At 44.5% G+C, this 27,876-nt stretch overlaps 1 protein-coding gene across 2 annotated transcripts in view; it reads left to right on the top strand.

Moving 5' to 3' along the window:
* The first annotated feature begins 12,601 nt into the window (after positions 1-12,601).
* Positions 12,602-27,876, top strand: part of OSBPL2 (oxysterol binding protein like 2) — a 33,981-nt gene continuing 18,706 nt past the window's right edge. The window contains exons 1-3 of one of the 2 annotated variants that reach the window (XM_021553603.4): positions 12,602-12,749; positions 13,981-14,069; positions 24,066-24,222. In XM_021553603.4, the coding sequence (XP_021409278.1) occupies positions 24,186-24,222 (37 nt within the window). In that variant the 5' untranslated portion in view covers positions 12,602-12,749; positions 13,981-14,069; positions 24,066-24,185. Of the gene's footprint in view, positions 12,750-13,777; positions 13,893-13,980; positions 14,070-24,065; positions 24,223-27,876 lie in introns of those variants that run through there. The other variant, XM_085558259.1, reaches the window with a different exon arrangement.

The following is a 27,876-nucleotide window of genomic DNA, read 5'->3' as shown; positions in this document are numbered from 1 at the left end:
CACGACAGGGTTCATTAAAAAAGGGAGGGATCAGGTGCAAGATGAATTTTCCAAATAATTTTGCAAACGACAGTGTGTAGAGGCACAGAACAGCTTTCTGAAACAGAGTTAATAATTCCAGTTGTTAATAATGCACCACTCACAGCTGATGCTGCTCCCAGCACCCACAGCCAGTCTGTGCAGATCCCACTTGTTTGCAGGCAGGTTGGGAATGAGAGAGAAGTGATTCTGAATAATATTTCATGTGGCATCTGGCATTTAAGAGTATTATGGCATTGTTTTAAAACACTTCACAATTCCTAAGCAATGCTGGCAGAGACTGCATGTACAAAAATGTACTTATTTGTTTCTATAGGTTGACTTTCTACATGTGATCTCCTCAGCTTGTCACAGCAGTTTTTTGAGCACTGGGACACACCACAGACTTCCCCAAATTAATTGTGCAAAGTGCATAGTGTTTTGAAAAACAGTTCCTAAATAGATACTGGGTATTGAGCAAGAAAGGTAAGTGATTGGGAAAGCACATGAGTTGCTATTTGCAGCAGCTGGATTTCAAAAGGTTTTAACAATGTCAAGCCCTCTTGAAAACAAGCAGGAAATATCCCTTAAATTCAATTATCATGATTAAGTTGGTTTTTTTTTTAATGACACTACTTCTAGCAGCTCAGACCACCTGAAGTGGAGCTGCCCTGGCCAGCAGGGCTGCAGAAACATGGCACGAAGGGGTGACCAGGGCTCGTGGAGCTTCAGGGATGTGCTTCAAAGAGCTTTTTTATTACTCTGCTCATCATCTCCAGAGCTCTGGTCGCTGTGTCAGGCTCTCGGCAAGGAACAGTGGAAAAAACACTGCAAGGACGAGGAGGAGGGAGGATTGTGTCTGTAATTGCTCGCCTGTAACTCTGTGCCATTGTGCATTCTGTTCCTGCGCCTCGTTAGCAGAGTATTTAATTGCAGCAGGGCTCTGTCGTGGCATTATCTGCAAGCAGAGCAGGCCAGCTCAGCCTTGTGGGGATGGGGGAGTGATGAACAGCTCTGGTGGGGCTCGGGAGGGGCAGCAGGGCACAGCTGCTGCAGACCAAGAGGCAGAATACAAATCACAGGGTGCTGGGCTCCAGCCTGGGGTTATACAAGCACTGCCATGAGCAGGCTGCTCTCTTCTTTCCACCCATCACTTGGTGGTGGCAGAGTCCCACATCCCACTCAGCATCCCAGCCCGCTCTGCAATGTGAGGCTGATTTTCCAAAGCATCCCCGGCTGGCAGTGGGGCAGGGAGCTGGATTTGGGATTGCACACTCCTTGTCATCCTGCCCTGTGCACAGTCATTGCACAGTGGCATTGAAATTCAGTCCTGGGGTTGCACAACGGCAGCAGCTGCGTGGGGAGGAGAGGAAGGAACAGAGCTGTGCTCTTGGGAGTTGTGTGAGGAGGAGTGAGGCTGAAGAAATCACTGAAATCGAGCCATGACTTGCAGCAAAGAGGCTCTGTAGCAGTGAAATGACCTGGCCACAACTTGCTTTCTTGATACACATGCTGGGGGATGACATGGATTTGAGCTGCTCTAGGTGGAGCAGCCAGAAGTGGAGGGAAAACTCTCAGATTTACCTGCAGCCTGGCCTGCAGCACCGGGGGGATGCTGAAGCTCTCCCTTCCTCCTGCTCCTGCTCCTGCCAGCCAGGCTGGATGCTGGGCTCAGGCCCCGTTCACCCAGGGGCAGGGCTGGAGGTGAGGGTAGTGTGGCTACCAGGGGATTGCAGAGAGATCTCTGGGCCACTTTAGTGCCACAAAATAGAGGTGGTGGCTCAAACCAATGCTCTCAGCTGCTCTCTTCCCTGCAGTAAAAGGAGTTTTTCTATGGCCTGGCTGGAACTGTGCTCAGGAGCTGATCTGACCGCTGAGGAACATAAAATCAGCTCTTAATTTTGCATGCTATCCTGAACATCCAAGTCACCACACAGGTCTGCAGCCACCTCATCTCCTGCTCCCACTCCCACAGCCTCTGCGCTGGTGCCCTGAAATGCTGCCACCAGCATTAGACATAACAGCAGGTTTAATTAAAGGGTGGCAGGCTGCCAGCATCCAAGAGGCAGAGCTGAGCTGGCTGCACTGCTTTCAAAGGGGTATTGGAAAAAAAAAACACACTGGGAAATAGCAGGGCAAGCCTTGTCACACTGGTGTTGCTGTGGGTCAAGCCTCTGCTTTGCCTCAGGTCCATTCCCTGGGAAAAAGAGCTGAGCAGGGGTTCTGTGGTCCCTGACCCTGTGGCTGACCCCACTCCCAGGATGCTCACAGGGACCTTCCCAGTGGGGTGCACAGGGAGGTGTTGGGTCACATCTTCATCCTGCCCTGCTGGAGAGGGAGATAGAAAAGTGGGATCCACCCCCCCATTTCTGCAGGCTGGGGGTGGAGCTCAGGAATTTATTCCTTTCTGTCCCAAAATGAGATGACACAATATATTTCCATGGTTATCAGAGATCTCAACAGGAGTGAGGGACGGTGACCACCTGAGCTGTGCCCTGCTGTGGAGTTTTCATGGCATCTGCTCCTCCACCTGATGGTCTCAGTGCAGTCTGGATGCTGGAGGATCCCCATGGATGGATCCTGACAATCTCTCCTCAGTGGAAAAAAGCACTTTTGCATCTGGAACCAAGTGCCAGCAGCTGCACAAAAGCAGGACAAGGACAGACCCACGGTGGGAGGAAGGTGAAGCCCTCAGGTACCACTGCAGCAGGCAGATCCCTGTGGCACATGTGCTGCTCAGCCCCAGGCAGATAACAGACAATACCCCGATTATTGGAATGCATTTAGCACTCTGCAATGCCTGGTTAAAGAATAGCTCTTCCAACAAAGAAAGAAAAGACTAGAGAAATAGATATCAGCCTATAGCTTCTGAGTCCTCGCTTTGCTTCACCCTCAAGATTTGGTCTGTTGTGTGTCCAGCATAATTATTAAGCAAGTTCTGATGGAAGAATTTTATTTACCCAGCCTTAAAAAGGAAGAAAGGAATCCTTAATAGTGGATTAGATCAAAAAAAACATAATTTATTTTTCAATACGTGCTTTAGATGTAAGATCAATGGCTTGAGGCTGATTGATAGGAGCTGTTTGCAAAGACCTTAGATCTAATTGTACCCAGGCAATCACACAGACCTTTTCTTTGACCAGCACTAGACACAATCCCTCTTGTGCAGTTGGGGGAAGGGACCAGAAAATAGCAATACTTTGCATTGGAGAGTTGCTCAGCAACTGCCCAATATTATTTTTGAGTTATTCTTGAGCACAATCTCTTTTCCCTTTGATCTTCATGCAATTTTTGTTGCTGTTACCTCTAAAAAAGACCATGTTTTGAAAGAATTGCATCTCCATTTGCCATAATATTTTATTATTTTTAAAAAATATTTGTTTTCCCTCAAGCACAACCAAAGCCTGATGACATCAGGGAAAGCAGCACATTACTTTGCAGAGGAGAGGAAATTAATGTTCACCTACTCTGCTAGAGCTTTTCATAGGGCTCTGGGAGACAGAGATTCAGCACTTTTTTCTCTACGTGGTCCAGAGATGATATTCAGAGGTGAAATAACTGTGTTTAACTCTTGCCACCAAGCAGTCACTCAACAGCTTGGACAGGCAAGGTGGTGTTAGAGCTCCCATTTTGGCAGCCTTTGATCAAGAAATAGCAGTGGGGCAATTTGTCAAGGGAGTTCCAGGGCTGGGATTTCTCACCAGGCTGTAATTCCAGACAGAGCTTGGCATGGAGAACATTACCCTAAGGTCCTGCTCTGGAAGGAGCACCACATCTCATCCACCAGTTATTATGAGCCCTGCTGATAAATGCCTTTATGTGACACAAAAAGTGATGAAACCCTGAGCTGCTCAGCTGAACCAGAGCTGCCTCCATGCCCTGGATGACACAGATCCCTCGTGGGGCCCAGCAGAAAGGAGCTTCTGGTTATTGGGGTGCATCTGATCCTTTTCTCTCTCTCGTTTTCTGCTATTGCCACACACAGAGGGAAACAAGAGTTTTGCTCTGCTTTGGTCTCTCCTTGCTACCACACAGAAAGGAAAAGCAACAAGTCCCTGAAATAGATTAAAAAGAAAAAATAGTGAAGAAAATAACCCAAGATTTTAAATGCCATTTGCAAATATGAGCCAGGAGCATCTTCTGTGAAACTGCTGCCAGTGAACTAAAGATGGAATGATTCCAGCACTGCCCCTGCTCAGGGGGAGCACATCCATTCCTGAGCCAGGTTACAGCCCAGCCAGAGGATGCTCTGAGGAATAACCAATTTCATCACTTCTCTGCCTCAGAGTAACCCTGCCAGGCAATCCCTCGCCCAGGCAGAGCACGGTGATTTCTTCTTGCCCTCCTTCCCCCAGAGCAGCTTGTTTGTTTTGCTGGTTTCAGGTTTGACCCCCTGAGAGATAGAAAAACAAAACCCTGAAACTTTGCACGCAAGTTAACCTCTGGGGCAGCAGAAGGGAGCAAATTTCTACATCTAGTAAAAATCTCAGCTGCAAAGATCTAAAAATTGACTTTTCTTGACTGGGGAATTCCAGCCTTCCCTTGTGAGTTGTGGTGCTGCAGATTATTGCATTGATAATTTAAATGCTGGATGGGTATAAAATTACTGGTGTGGGAGTTATTCAATTCCTGGCAAGTACATTTACATTAAATAAAGGCTGCACACACAAAAGATAGGAAAAAGTCCTTCCCCTTCTGTTTGCCTGAAGCACTGAGAGCATGTGAAGCCTCACAAGGCTGCTCTGTGATCAGAGAATGTTTTTTCCTCCTGAAAACCTGTTAAAGTTCACCCTGGCTGAAAGGACATTTGTGTCTCCTCTCTTGGCATAGGGCTGCTCCAGACTCATCCCTCTGCAGGTTAGAAGAACTCCCAGGGCTGATCTGAGCACTGCCAAGGATGGGTGATGCTTTGAAACTAAAAAAGATTGATTCAGTGTAGATATTAGGGAAAAAAATTTACAATGAGCGTGGTAAACTCCCAGAACAAGCTGTCCAGGGAAGTGGTGGATGTCCCATCCCCAGAAGTGTCCAAGGTGAGGTTGGACAGAGCTCTGAGCAACCTGGTCTACTTGAAGGTGTTCCTGCTTTTTGTAGGGGGAAAGGAACAAAACTTCTAACCCAAACTATCCTGTAATTCTATGACTGATTTGAGGAAATCCTATGATTCTATGACTAATGTGTGGAAATGTGAGGCTCATTGGTTCCTTCCTCACCCCAGTTCTTCTCTTCTTCAGTGTTCACTCCTTCTGCCTCCATGCTCCCACAGAAAGGCTGATTTTTCCTGGTCTGTGCAAAGCCACTTCCAAAAAAAACAACTGGCTGCATCTGAAGATTTCTGGGCCCTGCTTGAGCTGCATGTGAGGGGCTGCAGCAGCTCCAGCCCAGCTGCACCTGCAGCAAACAGCCCTGGACATCCCACAACAGCACATCCAGGCTCCTGGGGCACTTGGTTGCCTGTCGGAATCTGAGGCATTGAGATGATTCCGAGATTGTAAAAAGTCTCTGTCTTTCTGCCCCGTTGCCAGAGAAGAAGCCATAGACAGTGTGTCCCCAGCCTGAACCAACAGAAAAATGCCAACACCACAGTGAGACATGGAGGGCATGAAGAAGGAGAAAAAGGACAAGGCACACCCAATTTCCTCCATCGTGTCCCCTTTGGACCCCTCATCTAGAATCCTAAAATTCTACTTTTGCACCCGTGCCACACTTAATTATTACTTATATCAAACACTCTGAGCTTGTAATTCATCCTGTAAGATTGAAAACTTTTCCATGGACAGAGATCACAGACAGTGTCTCTGGGGGCTCTGTCCAGGGGGGTTCCTGACCCCTCCAGGGTCCCAGACCTGCCAGGGCAGCCAGAGGGAAGCCCTGGATTCCCACAGCTGCCAGATAACTTGGGGGTTTCAGTGATTTCTTTTTTTTTAGTGATGCCGTTTTAACTCAGAGAGTGTGAGCCTCCCAGTGAATGGATCACACCATGGTCAATTAGAAGTTTCCTGTCAGTTGTGCCTTCTTGGATGTTATTCCCAGCACTGTAAATGCCACGCTTGGAGCCAAAATGGCATTCTGAGCCATTTTCTGGCACTCAGAGCCATTCTGAGCTCTGTCAGCCAGGGAGAAACCCTCACTTGGTGTAAATGAGGAGAGAAAAATCCCCTTCAGAATGGCAGGGCTGGAAAAATACAATTGTGCTTTGCATCCAGAGCGGCCACACACAGGTAAAGCAGCTTCTCCCCCTTGCAGGTTCCCATCCCTGGGACAGGAATCCATGGAAATGTGAGAGGGGCCCCGGGCAGTGCACAGGCCCATTCCCTGGCTGCTGAAGCAGGTTGCCAGCTGGCAGGGCTCCCTGCTGCCAGCCCGGCCCGGCAGGCACGGGCAGGAGCTCAGCGCAGGATCTGTGCCCCTGCTCCAGAGCAGGGCTCTGCTCCGGCTTCAGGACATGGTTTCTTGTGCAAGGAAATGAGGACAAGTGGGGATTTTTGCCATCAGGGCGAGCTGCAATTTCCACCAACCCGCCTTCATCGGTAGAGATGTTTAATTTGACATTTAGCTTAGTTACGGTTAAAAACTCAATTTTTTCAGACTGAATCCACTTCATTCTTCTCGTACCCAATATGCAAACAGAACCTAAAATGATTCATGGTACTTTAATGCAAAATAAAACAAACTCCTTCCTTCACAACAGGGTCCTTTCTTTCCCTCTGACAGCCATTCTTTCACCTCATCACTTGTTTTCTCCCATTTTCTGAAAGAGCTTCCTGGACAAAAATAATGCTGATCATGTAAGAAAGCATTGTGAATATCAATGAAGGTTTCTCTTCTTTTCCTTCTTCTCCCAGTTCCTTCTCTGGGCAAAAAGTAAATAGAGTCAGCTGTAGCTGACACAGAAGCTGATGAGGGAGGCACATTAGTTTGTCTGCCTGTCGGGGATTTCTTGTGTAGCAGCCTTCAGATCCAGAGCCAAACTTCCCAACTCCATCTGGGACAGGATCTGGGACAGGATCCGATTTTTTCTTTTTGTTCATGCTCAAATATCTTACTTACTTCATCACCTTTTCTTTTTTCCTTTGGTGGAATGTCATGATGAGACCTTTTTAAAACCAGTCTCTAGATTAGTATAATTTATTTTGGGAAAGTTGTGATGCTCATTTTTAAGTACAGAAAATACAGAGGCACCATAAAATTAACCTGGATCTTGTTTTGATGCATATGTGCGAATTTGTAATTACGAATTAGTTTGTTCTAGTGGTTGCCTAGGGACAAGTGCACAGAACTTCGTTATAAACTACAGGAGATGATTCCAGCAAGTAAAACGTGCATATAAATATTTGCTGGATCAAAGGTGCTAATTTTACTGAGTTAGAGAAAATTACATGCTAAAACAATCTATGGTCTATCAGTAAACACAGCTGACACTGCTTTAACAGTGTGGGTTTTTTCTTTTTTCCCCTCTTTTCATTTTTTTTTCTTTTTGTAGGTGTTGCTGGTTGTCACAAGTCACAGGGTTAAAATCCAGGGATTTTTTTTTTGCAAAATTGCAGGGATGAACTGTCCTGAGCCCATTCCTGGGGTCAGTAGGTGCCTGAACTCTGTTCTGCAGGCAGTGTGATGAGGTGGCACCCTGGGTGTCAGGGCAGCTGTCTTTGTGCTGTGAACTCTGCCAGGGGGGCACAGGGCAGAAATATCATCAGGACCACTTGGAAATTACATGTGCATGCCAGAGAGAACATTCCCTTGCTGTCCCTTCTTCCACAAAGCCAACAAAATGGAGAGGGAACTGGTGCTGCCTCAGCAGCTGTGCTGCTGAAACAACAGCATTGAATTTAGGGAATAATGAGGTTAAATTAGCCAACACCAGCAACACCTAACCTGGACAGTTGAAATCTCTGCCAAAGGGAATATCTAAAAGGAAATATCCTTTACACTGTGGCCTGTGAGGAGTTTTCCTTCACTCTGCCTTGTGCACACTCACCCTGCTCAGCTGCTTCGCTGAGACCCTGGTGACAGAGGGAAGTTACCAAGGAAGCACTCAGGTTAAATTCTACTCCCACGTCAATGCTGACCTTGCATCAATAAGTATAATTAACTTCTATTGACTTGAGTTTCCAGAAAGAAGCCTCACGTGAGCTGCTGAATCGATTCACTGCCATCATAGAGGGAAATGTGTCCCAAGAGTACAGGGGTCACAGCTAAACCCACATGTGGGAATTAATTCTAAATAAGATGCTTCTGTGGCTAAGTTTGACAAATAAACAGCTATTAGTATATAAATCATCATTGACTGAAGGCAGATCAGCTGGCAGCAGTGGTGCATAGGCATTGGTAAAATAAAGATTCTTCAGATCTGCTCCTGGAGCTCAGGCTGAAGCTCACGTGTACCAGCCCTTATTGGGAGGGGGTTCCTAAAAGTCAGATTCCACAGTATCCCCCTAAGGAGCTTCCCAAATCCTGTACAGGTGTGTGAAAGATTGAAGTTGTGAGTAAAATCTGATCTATCCCCACCTTCCCTGCCATGAATATCCAAAAATCCCATGGATTTCCATCCCAGAAAAAATGATGTATGCAAATGAGCTACTTTGGCCCAAATATTTTTATTCCGAGCACATGCTCCTGCTCATCTCTACTCACCTCCAGGAACAGGATTTTTCCCGCACCTGAAGTCATACCTGGAACTAGAAGAATTCAGGGTTCAGCACAGGGATACATCATATATTCCAAAAACCTGTGGATATGGCACTTGAGCAACTGTTTTAATGCTGAACATGGTGGTGACAGTTGGATTTGATGATCTTAAAGGTCCTTTCCAACCTTAACAATCCTGTGATTCTGTGCTTGTGTCTAGACTTGTGAGAAAACATGCTTTTAATAAGTTTTCTGGCTTCCTGCAGAAAGCCCCTTGCACTCTCAGGTTTTTAAGCTTTCACAGCTTTTACCACAGAGATTCTCAAAACTTTATTTTATATTGAATGGAATTGCCCTCAGCTGAATGGGTGCAGCTCCCAGGGAAATTATCACTGGAGCAGAGGATAGAGGCTGTTGTGTCTTTTCCTTTCCATGCCATTACAAAGAACATGCTTATTCAGCCTTTTAACAGACTGGCTATTTCTACTTATTCAGCTTTTGCCATGTTCCTCATTATTTACAGATTCCTTTTTCTCTTGAATTGCTTTTCTTCCAGGTACTTGTTAAAATTCATGTGGTTTCAGCATTACCACGTTTTTCATTATGGCCTTATCAGTATTACCAATGTCTGCTTTTTTAAATATTTTCTTATATTAAATAAATTTCTGTGATTGTAGCTCTTTCACAGTGTCTTCCCTTTTTCAGTGCCAGCAGTTCAAAACAATCTATTGCTGCCAATAGAACTCAGAATTCTTAAACTGCAGGAGGAAAACTTTATGATTCGGATTATGGAGGATTTGGAAGTTTCCCATTTTGCAGAGCTGTGTCAGGCTCACTCATAGGAATGCAGGAAGAGAGAGACCTCGAAAACCCTTCCATCAACTGCTTTGATTACTTGGGGCTTTTTTTTGCCCTGAGATATTTCAGGATTCCCATTCTGCTTTCAATTCACACCATCATTTAATCCAAATAATCTTTCAAGTGTGGACAAGCCTGTGGCTCCTCTAAGGTGAAGCTGTTGGTGACCAGGAGCTCAGGGAGCGTTTCCAAGCTCTACCATTTGGGCAGAGCTGTGAGGACACTGCTGTGGCTCTGAAAGGCTGGAACAGGGAGCTGGGAATTCCAGCCTGGAGGAGGGACATGAGCACCGAGCTGGAGGTGCTGGAGCCTTCCCTAAACAAATGGGTTTGGTTTTGAAACTCCCTGGCAAGGAGTCACGGACTAAAAAGAGCTTCCAGAGCTGGACAACTTGTCTGAACACGCTGGGGCTGAGTGGCTGCTTTGGCTGCTGATGATTTGGAGGAGGAGGGAAGAGGCGATGGACTGACTGCTGACAATCAGCATTTCTGCTACAACGTGCCACGCTTCCTCACAGTATCTCTACATCAACATCTGTCGATTCTTTGGTTTTCCATTTTGCCCTCGTATCACCATTTAGGCTTCCCAGATCTGCTGCAGTGACAAGATTTGCTGGGGTCGGTTTTCTAAGGGGATGTGTTCCTCCACAGGAGGGAAGCACTTGGGTTTATTGTAGGTGGAGCTGATGGTTGCACCTATACCTGAGACAGTTGCCCAACACCTTCCACTGTAAACCCCCCTGTTTAATTGCTTTAACATTGCAAAACTTTGCCAACAAGGCAAAATTTCTATGCCATCTCTTTTAGAAGGTAACTGCTCTCCTCCCTCATTGCCAATGCAGAAGGGAGGCAAATACAGAGTTAAATTCTTCTCCCTGTCCAGATTTGGGGTTTTATGGAGTTAGATTGCTAGAGAATAGCCCATGAATATTTAACAAAGGAAGAAATTTCAATTATCCTCATTTTTGCTAAGCATGGAAATCTAGCTGATATGCTTACAAAATGACTGGAGAAGGATGCCCATGCCTTCAATTAAGACCAGAAAAAGCTACAAAACCTCAATATATCTTGGTCATCTAATCAGTGGATTTGTCTTGCCGTGGTCCTTTTGGAGAACTCTTCCAGCTCAGCTGCTTAGTCATGACAAAGGCCTGCAATGTCAGAAAATAAGAAGTTAAATTCCTGATTACTTTATGTTTGTGGGGCTTTGCTTAAAAGCTGCAGCAGAAATATTCTGCGCTTCATGTTGAGACTTATATGGTTGAGCAATCCAAGAGGGGTAGCTGAATTGGAGCTTATTGAGGAAAAAAATATATTTCTGGGCAAATCAAGAAAACCTTACAAACATATTTGGAGTCATATAAATTATCCTTTAGTCCCAAAGATTTGTGCTCCCTAAAGATGGGTAAATGAAGGGGTGAAATAACACGTGGGTATGGCAAGATTGGATTGAGAAGGACCAACAGACATCCTTGGAGGCAGCTGTGCCCACCCCAAAACACTCCCCAATCCCAACATGTGCGAGAAATTCCCCGTGGAGATTTCACTAAACATTTACATGTGTGCCAGAGCGAGGAGCATTATCACTGTTAATTTGTGTCTCGTACACTGTCAGCACGTGGCTGGTGGCCAGGAGCTGTCAGCCTGTTTAGGGGTGAGTAACACTCCAGAATCAACAATATGCCAGCAAAAGAATTTGGGGATAGCCAGAGGGAGCTCTGCAGCAAAGGAGTGGTTCAGATTTTGTGATTATTTTCCCCACTGCCCTTGCAGCCATTCCCTGTTGTTCTGATTTTTAAAAATGTTAAGTTTTTTTTATAGCTTTTTTTAAAAATTTTAAAGTTCTCATGAAACCTTTTAATAATGTTTACATATTTTTACCAAAGTTCTCACACACTGTTCATGTAAATAATAATTGTTTTACATTTTTCTTTGTAAGACAAAAGAATTAATACTGTTAGTTTAACCAGTGTCATTGGAGAAGTGACAATTTCATCCTCCAATCCACTATCGCTTTTAGAATTCTATATATTACAAAGAAATAAAATTAGCTCTTTTTCTCTCTTAAGCTCACCAAGCTTCTGTGTACTCACTATGTGTCCAATAACAATTCCCTTGTTAAAGAACATCTGTATCCACCTCTGATGAGCGAGCTGCAGAATTAATCTGCTCATCCCTCTATTTGCTTAGCACTGAGAGATTAATCAACAGTGAGAAAAGATAATTTTGAGGATAAGTATTTATGTCTCATCTCCCTCCTTCACTCCCTACCAGCTCATAGCCATGGATGGCTCCGTGGACTGTTCCTCCAGGATGTTGGGATGAGCATGGAGCTGCTCTGTGACTGTTCCTCTGGGATTTTGGGATGAGCACGGAGCTGCTCTGTGACTGTTCCTCTGGGATTTTGGGATGAGCATGGAGCTGCTCTGTGACTGTTCCTCTGGGATTTTGGGATGAGCACGGAGCTGCTCTGTGACTGTTCCTCCGGGGTTTTGGGATGAGCACGGAGCTGCTCTGTGACTGTTCCTCCGGGGTTTTGGGATGAGCATTGAGCTGCTCTGTGACTGTTCCTCCGGGATGTTGGGATGAGCATGGAGCTGCTCTGTGACGGGACATGCAGGAATGAACAACTGTAGGGACTCTGCTGTTCTAGAACCCACAAACCTGCCTGATTTCATGTTAGCTTCCATTCAGTTACAGCATCTACAGGCAAATTTGCACCTAAAGACCCCGATAAACCATCAGGAGACTGATAAAAAAGGGAATCTAGCATTCCACCTGTGTTTGGGAATACCACATTTTCCTACAAGGTTACAGCGAGCTGTCTTGCACTGTAAATTACTACCCACGTCACACGTCCCACAAATCCCACACAGGAGAGCGGCCACAAGGCGGTCACTGCTGCCGGGGGAACCCAAAATCCTCTGGGAACGCGCTCCGTGAGGCGTTCCCGGCCCCGGGGGCTGCTGGTACTGCTCATCTGCATAGCCACGCCCTCATCTGCATATCCCCTGCGCCATTGGCCAGCGGTCTCCCCAGCGGTGGCGCGGCCCGGGGCCGTCAGGCTGGGCGCCTCATTAGCATTCGCCCCGCCTCCCAGCGGGGGAACGGGCAGCTGATTCGCCCTTTTGGCAACGGCGGGGCGCGGCCGCGCTCTGCGATTGGCGGAGGTGCCTGTCAATCCGCGGCGGCCAGGGCCGCACTTCCGCCTCGCTGTCGGCGGTGCCGTCGCTGCAGCCGGTGCAGGTAACGCCGCGGGCCGGGCCGGGCCCGCCGCGCCCCGCTCCGCTCCCCGCTCCGTCCCCCGCGGCCTCCGCTCCCCTGGCCGGCCCCGCCGCTCCCACAGCCGCGTTCGGGCCCGGCCCGCGGGTCCCGTCCTCAGCGGGCCGCGCTGTCAGCGCGGCGGGGGCGGGCGGTGCAGCGGCTGCCCCAACGCTTCTCCCGGTGCGGGCGGCCCGGGGAGCCTCGACCCGCACGGGTGTCACGGGGCGGGGCGGGGGCAGCGGCGGGGTGAGCCGTGCCCGGTGCTGTGATTGCTCCCGGTGCTGAGCCGTGCCCGGTGCTGTGATTGCTCTCGGTGCTGTGAATCCTGTCCGGTGCTGAGCCGTGCCCGTGCGGTGATTTACCCCTCTGTGCGGTGATAATCCCCTCGGTGCTCTGATTCCTCCCGTTGCCGTGATTCCCCCGGTGCTGAGCCGTGCCCGGTGCCGTGCCCCCCCCGGTGCCGTGCCCCCCCCGGTGCCGTGCCCCCCCGGTGCCGTGCCCGCCCCCGGTGCCGTGCCCCCCCCGGTGCCGTGCTGCCCCTCCCGGTGCCGTGCCCCCTCCCGGTGCGGTGCCCCTCCCGGTGCCGTGCCCCTCCCGTGCCGTGCTCCCCCCGGTGCCGTGATTCCCCCGGTGCCGTGCTGCCCCTCCCGGTGCCGTGCTCCCCCCGGTGCCGTGCTCCCCCCGGTGCCGTGCTCCCCCCGGTGCCGTGCCCCTCCCGGTGCCGTGCTCCCCCCGGTGCCGTGCTCCCCCCGGTGCCGTGCCCCCCCCGGTGCCGTGCCCCCCCCGGTGCCGTGCTCCCCCCGGTGCCGTGCTCCCCCCGGTGCCGTGCTGCCCCCGGTGCCGTGCTGCCCCTCCGGCTGAGCCCTGCCCCGTCCCACCCCGGGCTCTCCGGGGCCGGAGGACGCGGCTGTGCAGAGGGTGCGGGTCCGGCAGCCCCAGCGCTGCGCTGTTTCTGGTTTTGCCCTATTTATTTTTCCTTTTACCTTATTTTTCCTTGGACCATATTTTCCCGATTGCTTTTGCAGCCGGGTAGTTAAAGCCAAGGATTCTGCGAGGCCCGGCTCCCCAGAGGAATGTGCTGGGCTCGGTTTCAGCACAGCACAGGAGCCTCAAGGGGCCTTTCAGGTCACAGCTGAAGCAGTTGGGGTTTATTTGAGGTTGGCTTTTCTTTAAGTTTTGTTTTTCACTTACCTACTCGATGTTTCTCTTACAGAGAAGGAGAGAAGCAAGATGGGACAAATAGCAGGAAAAAAGGCTTTTTTTTAAATGACATGCCACCAGAACTTCTGCATGGTAATAAAGGTATAAGATGCCATTTATTTAATTTAGTTACTGATCGTGTTTGTGCTCTCTGTATGTTTGGATTCAGGACTTCTTATTACTGTGCAGCACTTGCAGGCCACAATTTCAAATGTAATTTCAAAATCACCTCCTGGCTTTTATGTGTGCAATAACCTTGTGTGTCCTCTCAGAAGTAACTGCCAAAGCGTGTCGAGTGCAAGCAGATACTTCTTCCATTTACTGTGAATTTTCTCAGCTAAATTACACAGCCTTCCTTTGAGATTCCAGGAAAGTAAAAAGGAAATATGGTGGATCTGCAGTGTTGATTTGCACCACTGTTCGCATAGTGTTTCCTTTTCTAAAGCTTTGCATGCAAGAGAAATTAAATTTGGTTATTCCAACTTAACCTTCTAAAGTTCTAGAAATCCACATTCGTGTTGCCATCTGGGGGCAACCAGATGTGTTATCACCTTAACAAACTTTCCACCAGCATGCTCAGGGACTTCTAAAACCTCAGGGCAATTTCTGGAAGCAGTGACTTGGGTCACTTCCAAACATGAGGCGCTGTGCCGTGGGATGGGACTAGGAGAACTGGCTAAACTAGCACAGAAGCAAGAAATTCCAAGTGCTGATTTTCTCCCTAAATAACCCCTTGGGTTTTCAGTTACAGTAAACACAGCTTTTTCCTAAAATAGTTGTGGAGCCATACACATGTTGGAGCACATGACAGAAAGCTGAGGGCAGTCTGGGAGAGGATCAGGAGTGATTCTTATTGTTGCTTTCCTGAACCAACAGCACCTCATGATGAACTTGTAACTTCAGGAAGTCCTCAAAAGGAAATGCTGAAATGTCTGCTGTCCAGGAAAAAAATATGGCATTTTTCCTCCAGAACTGGCTCTTCAGCCGTGCCAAAATAGTCTTAGAAACAGAAGGCAAAAGTTTGAGATAGAAAGTGGTGATTAGACAACAAATCCTGTGCCTACAGGCAGTTAACGAGGAGATGGGCTAAAGGTTTCAGTTGATTATATATTGAAAAGCAGTGTGGTTATTAGTTATTTGTTTGCTCACATCTTTTGGTAACTGATCACAGAAGATCGTTTCCACTCTTGAATGGTTTCTTTAAGTCACTTTTAGTACTGTTGCTGCTTTTCATGATGTGTACTTGCTGGCAGGTCTTATGACTGGAACTGGTATTTCTTTCAGTCTTTCTTCTTGTGAATTCTGCTGTGTGAACCTCACATATGCTGACCTAGAACAAAGGTGGAGAGCTTTGCTTTCTGTTATCTTAGTGTTGGCTGGAAAAAATCCCAATCAGGCTTTTTTGGCTTTGATAAGGCTATATTTTTAAATCATTGTTTGTAGTGCCAGTCAGATGATTTTTTTTTTTTTGCTGTTGTTTGAAAGCAAGATTAGCCTGCAAGTACACTGAATTTTTAAGCAGATAATTTATTAGTTTTGATATTTGAAGTAGCTTGTCCTTGAACAAATGCAATATAACATCATGCTGTTCATATCTAGGCCTTCTGTTTATAAGGTGCCATTTTTGTAGTCCTTCACTCAGCATCAGTTTTGTCACCTGCCTCATGGAGATATAAGAAATGTCTGTATTTGACACTGGTATGATGTTGTAAAATGCTTAGTGTTTAGTCTCTTCTTTGTGAAGTAACTAAAATGTTTGGTTCTTACAATTCTTGGAAGAAGTGCACAAAATGAGGCGTGCAAAGAATATGTGTTAAATATGGAGTGCTCAAGAACCTGAATGTTGCTGAGCTTGCAAATATGCAGCTGATCACATGGGTATCTTCTCTGAGCTGAATAAATTGGAAAGTGAGAGCAAGGAACAAATTGGTCACCCTGCATCTGCCACTTTGGAGATAGGGGACTTTGATATTTTTTCTGTTGCAAAAAAATAGAGGCTATGCTTCATGGCAGATGTTAAATGGGTTTTATTATTTTATGGAATAGACCACCAGAGAACTTTGAATTCAAGAATTCATTACCTCAATCCTTGCATTTTAATAATTACGGTGCAGACAAATGTATGGTGATGCAATTATTTACTTTGTATCCTTAAAGACTTGTAAACGCAAGTTACAGGAGAGAGCAACAAGCAATTAAATTGTGTCAAATGTGGCTTACCATAACTTTCAGTTATACTCTTGAAAAATGTATTGTTGATTTAGTGCACAAAGACAATGTCTTAATTTTCAGGATCAATAAGTTACAAGAATAGACTAAGCTTACTTAAACTTGATTTTTTTTCTGTCCTTAAATACAGTTACAATTGGAAATTCATTTGCTGGTCTAGACAGATCATTTAGATTACTTCAGTATATTTTATTATGCACCTAATTGAATGAGACAGGTTTGTAGTAGATTGCAGCAGCTCTTCATTCAGAAAATGCAGAGGCTGCACAGTGTTGTCTTCCTGGGTTTGTTTATCCATCTGGTGGGAGGGAGGGTTCACAAAAGGTGAATTGTCCCTGCAGCTGCAGAAGCAGAGCTGGACTTTTTAGTCTTGGCCCTCTTGGTTTTGTAGTCCCAAATTTGAGCTGTGTCTGCTCTGTTGGACACGTAATGGCTGTGCTTGGTGTTAGACCAAATTGGTGTGTGCTGTTCCTGCTCCAGTGCAGCTCCTTTGCTGTGCTGCTCAGTTTTGGATGAGATAAAGGCTCTTGGGATGCTGTGAACCTCTGGGGTATTGCAGAGTTTGCATGCTTAGGCTATTTGTCAAGAAATGTGTTTTCATGGCTGGATAAATAACTTCATTATGTTTTATTAGCACTATTTTTATACTTCAGAGTACTTTTTTTTAGGGCTCCTAAAAGAATCTGTTAGTAGATCTCTCTGTGTTTTGATAGTAGTGATAGTTACAGGCAGTGGAGGTTGAAAATGGTAAAGTGTGTGGATTCTGAGGTGTCTGATTCACATCACTCTTGTTCAGCTCACTAACTCACTAACCAGCTCCTCTGCTCCCTACAGTGTGCCAGGGCAGCCAAGTGAGGATGAGAATCCCTTTGGTAGCTCTCAATGATGAAACTTGTGTGAAGGCTGCAGAGAAATTCTCTCACCAGCCTGTCCCTTTCAGCAGCCTGTGCTGACTGAAAGGAAAACCTTTCCATGCCCTGTGCATGGGTTCTTTCTAGGTTCTGCACTAGAACAATGAAACTGCTGAGTGAATGTTTAATAGTGGAACAAAAATATTACCCATCTTCAGAGGTGTAAATAACTTTTGTTTACATGCTCTCGTTTGGTTTTACACCAAGTGCTGTGTACATTTTGTTACCCAGGTGGGTTTGTGTCACTGAGCAGGTAGCTGGGTGGGTTCTTTATTAAAACTGGGCTCTAAATGGGGATATTTGTCCTGTCTTGAGGAGTCAAAGTTAATTTTGTTTAATTTTTTTTAATGTCTTGACAACAGTAAATGGAGTAGCAACGTTATATTGGAATCCAGTAGGTATTCACTGTAAATGCAGCTTTAAAGGAAATTCAATCATAGCATAAAATATGACTTCCTAAAGCTTTTGCCAATTTGTGGTATCACCTTAAAACCCCCCTCACAAATAGGCTGTGCAGGTGCTCATGCTGTGGACTCTATGTGTGTGAGGAGTTGGTGGTAGGCATAAAAATATGGTTTCTTCTACTGTAAGGCTTTGCACTGGGTTAGTCACTGTCATCCTCCTGCTTTATTTGCTATATAATTGCTACCATAATAGTCTAAGAGTCTCTGTGAAAATTATTTACAAAATAGTTTGTGCAGGGTGAATGTAAACCTGCATCTGTCTGGAGAGAATGAGTCCACAGAGACAAAACTGCCTTTGAGGAGGAAGATCTATAAACTTACATATGTAATTATTCTTGCTGTTCTAGGGGTTTTCTCCAGTGATATTTTTTGCTGTAACTGTCTTCATGTTCATAAGATTCAGTGATCAGTTTGCAGGGGTGGTTGCATTATGGTGAGAAATAACCAAGCATCCTTAATTTTATCTTCAGAGAAGTGTACCTAAATGATTAATTATGTATCTACTGACATTTGTGTCCAATGCCACTGTGCTTGGAGTTATTGATTACTTCCCACCTTCTCTCTTACAAGTAAGATAAAACAGATCCCCAGGAAACAAGTAAGAAATAACTAGTTTTGCAATACAGTATTGAATGATTTATTTTTTTTTAACAGTATGGCTAGAAATGAGCTGATTTATCACTCCTGATCAAACCTAGCATTATGCATCATGCATGGAGAGGTGTGCAGAACAGAATTTTGTCATTTTTTACAGTCATGGGCCATGAAATAGTTTTCAAGGGAAGGTTTCAGTCTGAAAAATGCTTTATCAGTTGCTCTCAGGTGGAAAAATGTCTCTGATATTGAGGTAGTGTTAAGAAAGGAGAACATTTACAGAATTCTATATGAATTTCAGTGAAGTGTTTTGCATCAAAAAATATTAATGTGCTGGAATCAAATTTCTTTGATGTGTTTGTTACTTTTGAGGCAAGTTCTGCAAGCCAGTATCCTTGGCTGTAGAAGAGAATTTTTGGCTCAAGTGAAAGTGGGAATAAGCCATTGATTCCATAGGTAGTTGAGCATTGTTCTGGGAGGATATTTTCTGTCCAGGTTCATCTTTACAATTTTTATGTTAAATAAATAATGCTTCTGGTAGAAACATGGGTTTTGGGCTGGGACAATGATTATTGTGTGGGACAATTACTGTCATTTGCTCTGATGCAGAAACAAGTTTTGTGGCCTTTTCTCCTTTGAAAGCCAGACTTGTCGTGTTTCAGTTGTCTCTTAATTCCTGTGAATCACCAAAAATTGGTATTTCTGAGAGAACAGAACATGGTTCTGCCTGCCATAAATGGCTCAGCTCATTTGTTCAAAGCTAACATTTCAAATGTTCAGTTTGTTGTCATCATTGTTTCGAGTGCTGGCACTGAACTGTCCCCAGGCCATTTAATAACTCCCAACTACTTAAGAGCCTGTGACAGGGACAGCTGCAATCTCCCAAGAAATGGAAAAGTGACAGTGGGCTGAGTGTTCAGCTGATCCTCCTCATTCAGCCTCTCTGCACTTTATTTAACAGATTTGAGAAGGAAGTTGCCCTTCTCTTGCTGTGGTTGCAGAGAACTTCATCTTGCCAGGACATCTGGCAGATGGTATTGCATTCAAACTTTGGACTAAGAAACAAATCTCACTTGGTAAAGAAAATCCTCTCCTGGGTTCTGCTGTCTGTGTGGCTGTTCTCTGGCTGATGAGATTTTAAGTGCATAACAGTTAATCTAAATTGCCAATTAAATTGCTTCTTGGCTAATTTTTGTGGGTGTTTTATATCCAGTGTTGCTGGTAACCTAATTTCATGAGTCAATTAAGACTCATCCTTGCTGAAGCTTTCATTCAGAGATGAAACACTGCAGTTTGATGTTTTCAGGAGATGGGTATGAATTAAACACACATGAATATTTATCTGTTAGTTCAAGTTACTTATTTCTGTCCCTTGAAGTACTACAGCTATGTTTTATTTCAGTTGGCAATTCAAGAGATGATGGGGTTGATTCTTATTCCAGCAGCCATGTTGTAGACTAGGGGATTTTATGTTCTTTTTCCCCCTGCTATTATGAAGGATGTGGATATTTGATCTTCTTTTGGTTCTTTGGGAATCTGTCTCTGGACAGAAGGTACATCCTGAACGCATGAAGTCACAGAATCACAGAATGGTTTGGATTGGGAAAGGCCTTAAAGCTCATTTTGTTCCACCCCCAGTCATGGGCAGGGACACTTTCCACTGTCCCAGGTTGCTCCAAACCCTGTCCATCCTGGCCTGGGACACTTCCAGGGATCCAGGGGCAGCCACAGCTGCCCTGGGCACCAATGCCAGGGCCTCCCCACCCTCACAGGGAAGAATTTCATTCTAATATAAAATGTAAACCTTCCCTCTGTCAGTTTGAAAATTCACATTCTCCCTTGTCATATCAAAGTAATGAAAATGTTTTCATGAGGAAGGTCCCAAGTGACTTCTTTTTCCTTCTTTTTTCTTAATTGCTTGCAATTTTTCTCTTTTTATGTTAAGAAACTTAAATTTTTTAAAATTTACTGTGAAAATGCACACCCAACAAAACCTTGTTAGGCATGTGAGAAAGCTGATGAATGTGCTAGTTCATGAATTCTTTGGTGGCACTTCTAATTCCAGGGTATTGAACTCCTAACACCCTACCTGCTTGTGCTGGTGAACCTCTGTGGTTATTTCAATGCCTGCTTATTGATTCTCTGCTTGGTTTTACGTAAATGCTCCTGGATTTCACAAGTAGATTCACTATCTGTGTAATGATAGGACCAGGTGTTTTATATGTCATGTAGAGTTAGAACATGTGCTTTCAAAGCAACAAAAAAAAAAAAAAAAGGATTTTTAATTTAGAAGGGCAGTCAGCAAAACTTTCCAGAATTGCTGCATGATGAGAAATTTCAGCTTGAGCTCTGGAGGAAAAAGGCACTGCATCTGTCCCCAGCCAGCTTCAAACCTGAGCTTGCTGAGCCACATTCCAGCCCAGTGATCCACTCATTGTAAATGCTGGTCTTTCTATAGAAATGTAAATGTTTCTTTAAGGAGGAGTAACTTTTGGTTATCCAGCTGGGTCTTTGTTGAGGATTGAGCTGGAAGAACAAGTTAGGATAGAGAAACTAGTCGAATTAACTTAGGGTAGTTACAGGCTTAAACTCTTACAGGGGTACAGGTTTTTGGGGTTCTTTAATTGGTGTATAAGTTCTTAGGCTCCAGGATCATGGTTGAATTAAGTTGGTTGTTTTTGTTACTTTTCTCCTAAGAAATGAACTTTGAGAGGGAACAAGCCTACGAAGTGACAAATTTGAGGGATTACTAATTTAGCAAGATAAAGGCAGTGGGTTCCCACACGCTGGTTTTGGAGAGCAGCCCCGAAGGTGGAATGTGCATCTTCTCTCAGAGATGCTCACATGCACTGAATGCCTGCAGCAAATGAGGCAGTTTATAAAGTGGTTTGCAGAGTCTTGCGCTTTTGTTGTCCTGGTTTTAAAAATAAGTTCAAGTGGGAGGAAATGGTTTAAAATAGGAATTGTGCAGAGTCTGGGAGTGCTGTATTTCTGGAAGAGAATTTGTGTGCCTTCTACTGCTGGGGACTGTGACCTTGTAGGGGACACTCTGACCTGCAGAGAGCTTTGCATGCAGAGTGTGTTATTGGCAGCCACATCAACTGGGACTTGTCACAGCCCAGTGACAGGTTGAGCTCTGTGCCTGGCGGACCACTTTGTGTGACATTATTCACAACCACTTTGTTCTTCCTTGGTCATGGGCCCTGGCTGGGGCTGTGGCTGGTGTGAATAGTTTGTTACACGCTCTGCATCAAGGCTGTGGGGGTCCCTGGAGAAGGAAGTTTGCTCTGAGCTCCTCCTGGGACCTGTCTGGTGTTTAGGAACTGCCCTTTCTGTTCCCTCTGCTGTGCCTGTAAACCAGCAAACCTCAGCTGCTGCAAGTGTTCTCTCAGCAAGTCTGTATGAAACCTGTTTGTTGCATTCCTGTTGGTTACTGTGTATGCAAGAAAATGTCCAAACAGACTCTGTGTTTCTTCTACTCTATAGGACTGAAAGGTGAGACCATGACAGGATGTTTATGCCTTATGAATTTTCCAGGGCAGCAGCTGGTCCTGAGCTCCTGAAGGTCTGTCTGACACAGGAGTGTTGCACCCTTCTTTCAATGGCAATTTTGATAAAAGCTACTAACCACACTTGCTGGTGTGCAAGTGAATTCTTCTGGGGACATCAGGGAATGGAAGAGGAAATACAGGTTACAGATGCTGAATATGAATTTACCAGGATGCTTTTGTCTTCTGTTGTTTCAGCCTAGTTGAAAGTAACTTTTACTGTTGCTCTTAGTAAGAGAACAGGATTTAATCCCAGCTTTTGGCTCATGAAAGCTGAATGCTGTTATCACTGTGTGTTCAGCTACATGCAAATTCATGTTAATCTCTGTATAAAAGAACTGAATGTAAATTAAGTGATACAAGTGGGTAGTTACTCCTCGTGCAACTCAGCAAAATATATTACTTTTTTCCTTTTTAAAATGTTCCTAACACCTTCAGACAATTTGTGACTGTAATTATTTAAAGCTTTTTCAATGCATATTTTGTATATAACTTACAGGAATATGATTGAACTTTTAAATAGCAGTGAGCTTCAGGTGTGGTGTGAGGTAGATGTCGGGAAAGCACAACATAACCCTGCTTTTCATTTGTCTCTGATTCTTGTCACTTCATTTGTACTTGGCCTGTGTTTTTATAGAAAAACTTTGTTGTCTTTGCAGTGAAACTGCACATTGTGGGATGTAGTTCCACTTCACAAGGCCTTTTGTAATGCAATTATTATTGTGCAGGAGAGGGGACAGGAGCAACTGGCATTCATCTGTATGACCTTATTTATTTTAAGGCTCTTCATAATATTTGACAGTTTTGTAAATCATAGTTTTTATTTCTTAGTGCCTTCTATACAACACTAAACAGAAAAAGGGAAGATGCAAGAAAACACAGAGAAAATAATGTAGTTGTAGTCCTGATCATGAGAGGGCTGTGTCTTGTACATATTGAAGTTTCCTTCTGGAAATATTGGCAGCTCTTTTGTTAGAAGGATGCAATGCTTGCAAACAATTGAAAGCATAAATGCCTTGCATCTTCAAAGATGTTGGAGGATGAGGACTTGTAAATATGATATTGCTGGTGCAGAGATTGATATAAAATCCTATTGTAGCAAGGAGATGGGAAGTTCCTTAGGGAAAAGTGACAAACTGAAATACCTATCCTTGAAAGACATAAACCACTTCAAGGCTAAATTAATTAACTTAGATGAGTCCCATAATGGGCTGGTTTAGCTCCTCCCTCTGAGGACAGTTAGAAGATCTGTATGTATGTGAGACACTCAAACAGCTTTTGTTCTGGGCAGTGAGGGGAAAAAGACTTGAAACACAGTCTGGTTTCTTGCAGAGAAAAAGAAGGAATTGGCTTCAAACATGGTAAACTCTCCTCCTAGGAGCACAGTGCACTTCTGGCTTTGTTCCTCTTAATTGGAATGGAATTGTGCGATTATAATTACTCTGGAGAAACTACTGTCACAAAAGCAGTGGAATCTTCATGGTCAGAAAAAATTGAGACTGACAGATTGAGGTTGTTTTGGAGGAGCTATCGATAGCATTGCCATGCTGTTGTCATTGTCATTTATTGCTGTGTACTTGGCTCGTTGTTGGAACCTGGTGAACATTTGTAAGAATAAAAATGAAATTTTCTCATTCTTCTCCTTAAACTAAAATTGGGTGAGGTAAAAATATTTGCATTACACCATTATCAACCATTTGGAAAAAATCTAACTTAGTCCATCCATAAAGTAGAGCTGGAATGCTACATAAATCTCTTAAGTTATTTGCAGAGTGCGTGGTTCTACTGAGGAAAAGTCTGTTGGTTCTTTACATTCCTTCTAGAGGGAAAAGTCATCAATTGTCTCTTTAAGAGTGCAAAGCAGTAGCCTGACAAAACTTCTCAAGAGTCACTACATATTGATTGCATGATCTAGAGTCAGACCCAACATTTTCATGCAGTGGTTAGACTTTGAGATACTGAGGTTCTTTCTTGTTCCCAGCTTTCTTGGTTAAGGATGCAGTAAGGAGAATTTTTGGTTTGCCAGCTGGCTTTTTCTTCTGTCACTCTGCTCCTTCTAGCTACATTTGCCTGAAATTTAACTTGCTGTAAATAAGATATGTTTTACAGTAATGTATATGAAGTATTTATACAGAGAGAAGTGTGACACAGTAAATCAGCTGTTCTTGTGGCAGGTAGTAGTTGTCTTCAAAATTACTGTGGTTATCAAAGAAAGCTGTTTACTTATGAATGCAAAAATCCCTCTTTTGCCATGGAAAGAAACAGGAAAATTAATGTTTGTCAAGTGTGAGCATTTGTACACAGGAGAAATGTGGAATCTGCTAATTCTGTTTCCCCTGTTTTGTCAAATAGATCATCTAAAGCAGCTGGGTATTTGCAAAAGAAGAGCCTGACAGCACCCAGATACTTTAAATCAAGTTCAACGATGCATTAGAGAGAGCTGCACTGGCTGCACAGATTTCACACTGAAGGATGAACAGTGAAGAGGAGTTTTATGATGCCGTTACGGGTGAGTGAGGGGCACAGTGCCAAGGGGGTAAAACCCCTATAAATTCCATTATGTGTGTGGTGGGGGGCTGGCAATATATGGCTGTTAATAATAAATCAAAAGTAAACTCGTGTTGGTAAAACTTGTAGTGCTGTCTTCTGAAAAGTAGAAAAGGGAAATTGTAGCTCGTGTTCAGGCTTGGAAATGAGGAGGGTTTTTTTTGTTAAAGCATAATGCCAGTTATTATTTAATCACTGTAACAGTCCTTTAGTGGCCAGGTCTTGCTTTCATTTTCTGTGAAAATCAATTTAATAGCAGCTTGAGAAGCAGACCCTTTGAAAGGTGAAATATTTCCTGTGGGTCGTTTTATTGTTATTGTATTCATTTTTTTATTTTAATGGAAAACTTATCCTAAAGAATTGAAGTAAAAAATGTTTTTCTAGTCAGAAACAAATTGCTGTAAAAGTATGTTTTCAAGATAGGGAGCCAAAAGTCTTTGCAATCCTATTTTCTCTAAAAAAGCAAACATGAATCACTTCACACTTGAGCAGTGTATCAAATAGTACTTTGCTTTCAACTAATGAGGATGAATAGTTATTTATAAGAGCTTTAGATGTGAAATAAAATGCTTGAAGTATTTTAATAAAGAAAAATGAAATCCTCTTAAAGATTTCAAGCAATTTTAAAGATTTCCACTGAAATGTCTCTCAAGAAATCCTGTAGCAGAGGTGAAATGAGAAATACTGAGTGTACAGTAGTTAATGTAAAATCACAGGAATGAAAAAAGAGAATAAAGGCAAGTGTGAAAGCTGCAGGAATGGAAGTAGCATGGTAGGCAGAAGTGGGTAAGGTAGACTTAGACATGGTTGTTGGAAATTCATGTGAGGAGTTAACAGAGGGGGCTGGGTGAAGCAGTGTGACTGACAGCAGACTGTACAGGACTTGTCACAACTATGTCACAGAGGAGAGAAGGAAACTTGGTTTGCATTCATGCCAGCTGGGAGTGATGGGGACGAATACTCCAAATTCATCTGTAAAATCAAACCATTGTGCCATTAAAATTTTTCAGTGTGTCATTAATAATCTTTCAGTTCCAAGAGCTCAGGGTCACTGCCATAAGTGAACAAGATTATTTTTCCACTGAAAAAGGTGTGAAAAGAAATGTACCTCTAGACACAAGGTCTGCATTGTACAGCTTTGGTGATGCATTCCTTTGTCCCTTGCTGCAGAGCTGCACAGCCCTTGGTGTTTGACTCATCTGCATTTAGACACTCTGGTTTTGTCCTTTTCCCTCTTCCTCCTCTTTTTTCCCCCTACCTCAAAAGGTTGATTCCCCCTGCAAGTGCTCCAGGTGGTGGTGACTGAGCTATTGTGCATGAGCTGTTCTTGTACCTGCAGTCCTGCCTGACTCTGCTCAGAACTGGGGGTTGTGTATCAGTTCTGTGAGCACTCCTTGTTCCAGCCTCATCTTTTTCTTCCACAGGGGGGAATGTGCTGGCAGAAGATAAATTTATTTATATATATATGTGTGTGTGTGTGTGTGTGTTATATGTGTTTCTTTGAGCCTAGTAGTTAGTTTAAGAGGAGTGCTAGGTTTGGAATACTTTGCTACAGGTTTGTTCTCCCTCTGGATTATCTGTCTTTAAGGACAGGTGCTCAATGCCTTTCTCCAGCTGGGTGCTTTAGGAGATGGTGACAATTTGATGAGTTATTTGCACAGACCTAGTGAGGTCAGACCTAGTTCTTTGGAGCTGTGTCTTGTCCAGGTCATTCAGAACTGTGACACCAAAAACCAATGTAAATTGGCCGCTCTGCATTTCTGTTCCCTGGCTGCTGCTGTCTGTGGTAGTTCTCTGCTCCTGTTAACACTGTGGATCTTTTACGTGGTGCTTTAGTGATTTTTTTTAGGTGTTGATGGGTCCTGGTAGTGCCTGCCTGTCTCAATTTTTTAATGGTCTGGACATGGCAGGTGTAGGTGCAGTACTCCTAGGAGATCAAGTCCACAATCACGGTCCTTTCTGAGCCAAGGTGAGCTTCCAGGTTTCCCAGTGAAAACTTGAGGATCTGAGGTTCCAAATTTTGATTAAAAAAGTATCAAATTCTCTTGGCAGGCTCCTCAGTCTGCTCTTTCCAAGGATGCTCACCTTGTTTTTAGGTCAGATCAGTAGAAGGGCAGAAGCTGCCTTCAGATGTGCTTAATCTGCTCAAAGTCTAGGGTTGGGATGTGGCTGCCAGGAATGAGCACGTTTTCCAGCTGTGTTTCAGTGTTGAGATGAAAACAGTGTGTGCACCATACTTTTCTCTTGCTCCTGCTGCATCCTGGGCCCTGGTTTTCCAGAAGGAGCTGCAATGTGTTCCCAAAGTTCACTGATTTTAGGAATTGAGTGCTGGGATTTGTGTCCTGTAGGGAGTATAGCAGGCTTAGAGCATTTGGACTCTGTGGGAGTTACTCCAGAATTCTGCAGCACACTCAGCAGCAGCCCATGTGGTTTTCTACCTCCTTGAAAGAAGTATGGACTCACTCCTTGAGGAAGTCACAGCTTTTCCATAGTTATTAATTAATGACATCCACTTGTAGAATTCAAATGTCTCCCAAGGAGACCTCTGATTTTTATAATGCTGGATTTAATTCCTTGCCTGCTTCTGAAATTTCCTGCTTCTGACACTGTCCCCATCTCATCCAAAAGACATGGTCATGGCAGGGAACTGTGTGCTGTGTGACTGGGAATCATCCTCCTGGCACATGGTTTGTCCCTGACTGGATGATGATGGCACTTGTGGAGGTGCAGCATGGACTGGGGTATTGATGAATCAAGGGGATGGATGGAGTTGGTGACAAAGCTTCCACGGGGAGAAGTTTCTTTGCAGTCAGGGGTTATTAGCATTGCTGACACTTGACAGCCTTACCTCCTGAATGAGTACTCCCCTTGAGAATGTTACCTGTGATCTCACTTAATTCCAGACATCCCAGCTGCCAACAATCTGCTTTTTCTCCAATTCCAGTGGCCTCTTTCTCTGAGGTTGCATCAGGGTAAAGGTGATCAATTCCTAGATGAATTTCAGATTCTTTGAATTTTTCTGTGAGACAACATGCAGCTTTGATCTATGTCACCCTGGGTGTGTTAATGCCATTACTGACTTTGTAAAGACTGTGTGCCATCAGGGGCCTCTTTTGAGCTGTATCCTTCATTAATATTCTCAGGTATCTTTTTGCCAAAGTGTTTTGTGGAAGTGTTGCCACAAAATGCCTGGCTGCTTACCAGGGTAATTTATTTTTGAGAACACTAATAGTTTAATTTTGCTTTTTTTAAATATTAGTCTGCACTTCCACAGAAATGTGTTCTGTGCCCATGAGGCTCAGGTGGTTCATCCAGCCAGGTGTATTTGTGAGGCTGTTGTTCTCTGTTGCTTTCACGTGGGGAGAAGGAAGTGAGGTTATCTGCCAAACTGATGTATTTTCATTCTGTCTGGATCAGACTGAATCAGTGGCTGTGTAAGTATTGCAGATGTTGTGAAAGGCCAACCTGCCTCCATCAGCTACAGCTTGTGACAATGGACTTAATTTGGAAAATGGAGAATAGTTCATTTCTGGCAAAGAAATACAGTACCACTTGCTGTCTGCACTTCCAGCATGTTTATCCCTATTCCTTATGCCTTTTTTAGGTCTGAAGGCTC

The sequence above is a fragment of the Lonchura striata genome, chromosome 20 (genome assembly GCF_050655825.1).
Source record: "Lonchura striata isolate lonStrDom1 chromosome 20, ASM5065582v1, whole genome shotgun sequence".
NCBI classification, from domain to species: Eukaryota; Metazoa; Chordata; class Aves; order Passeriformes; family Estrildidae; genus Lonchura; species Lonchura striata.
Note: the sequence above shows the minus strand (reverse complement) of the source record. Positions and strands in the feature narration are given on the sequence as shown.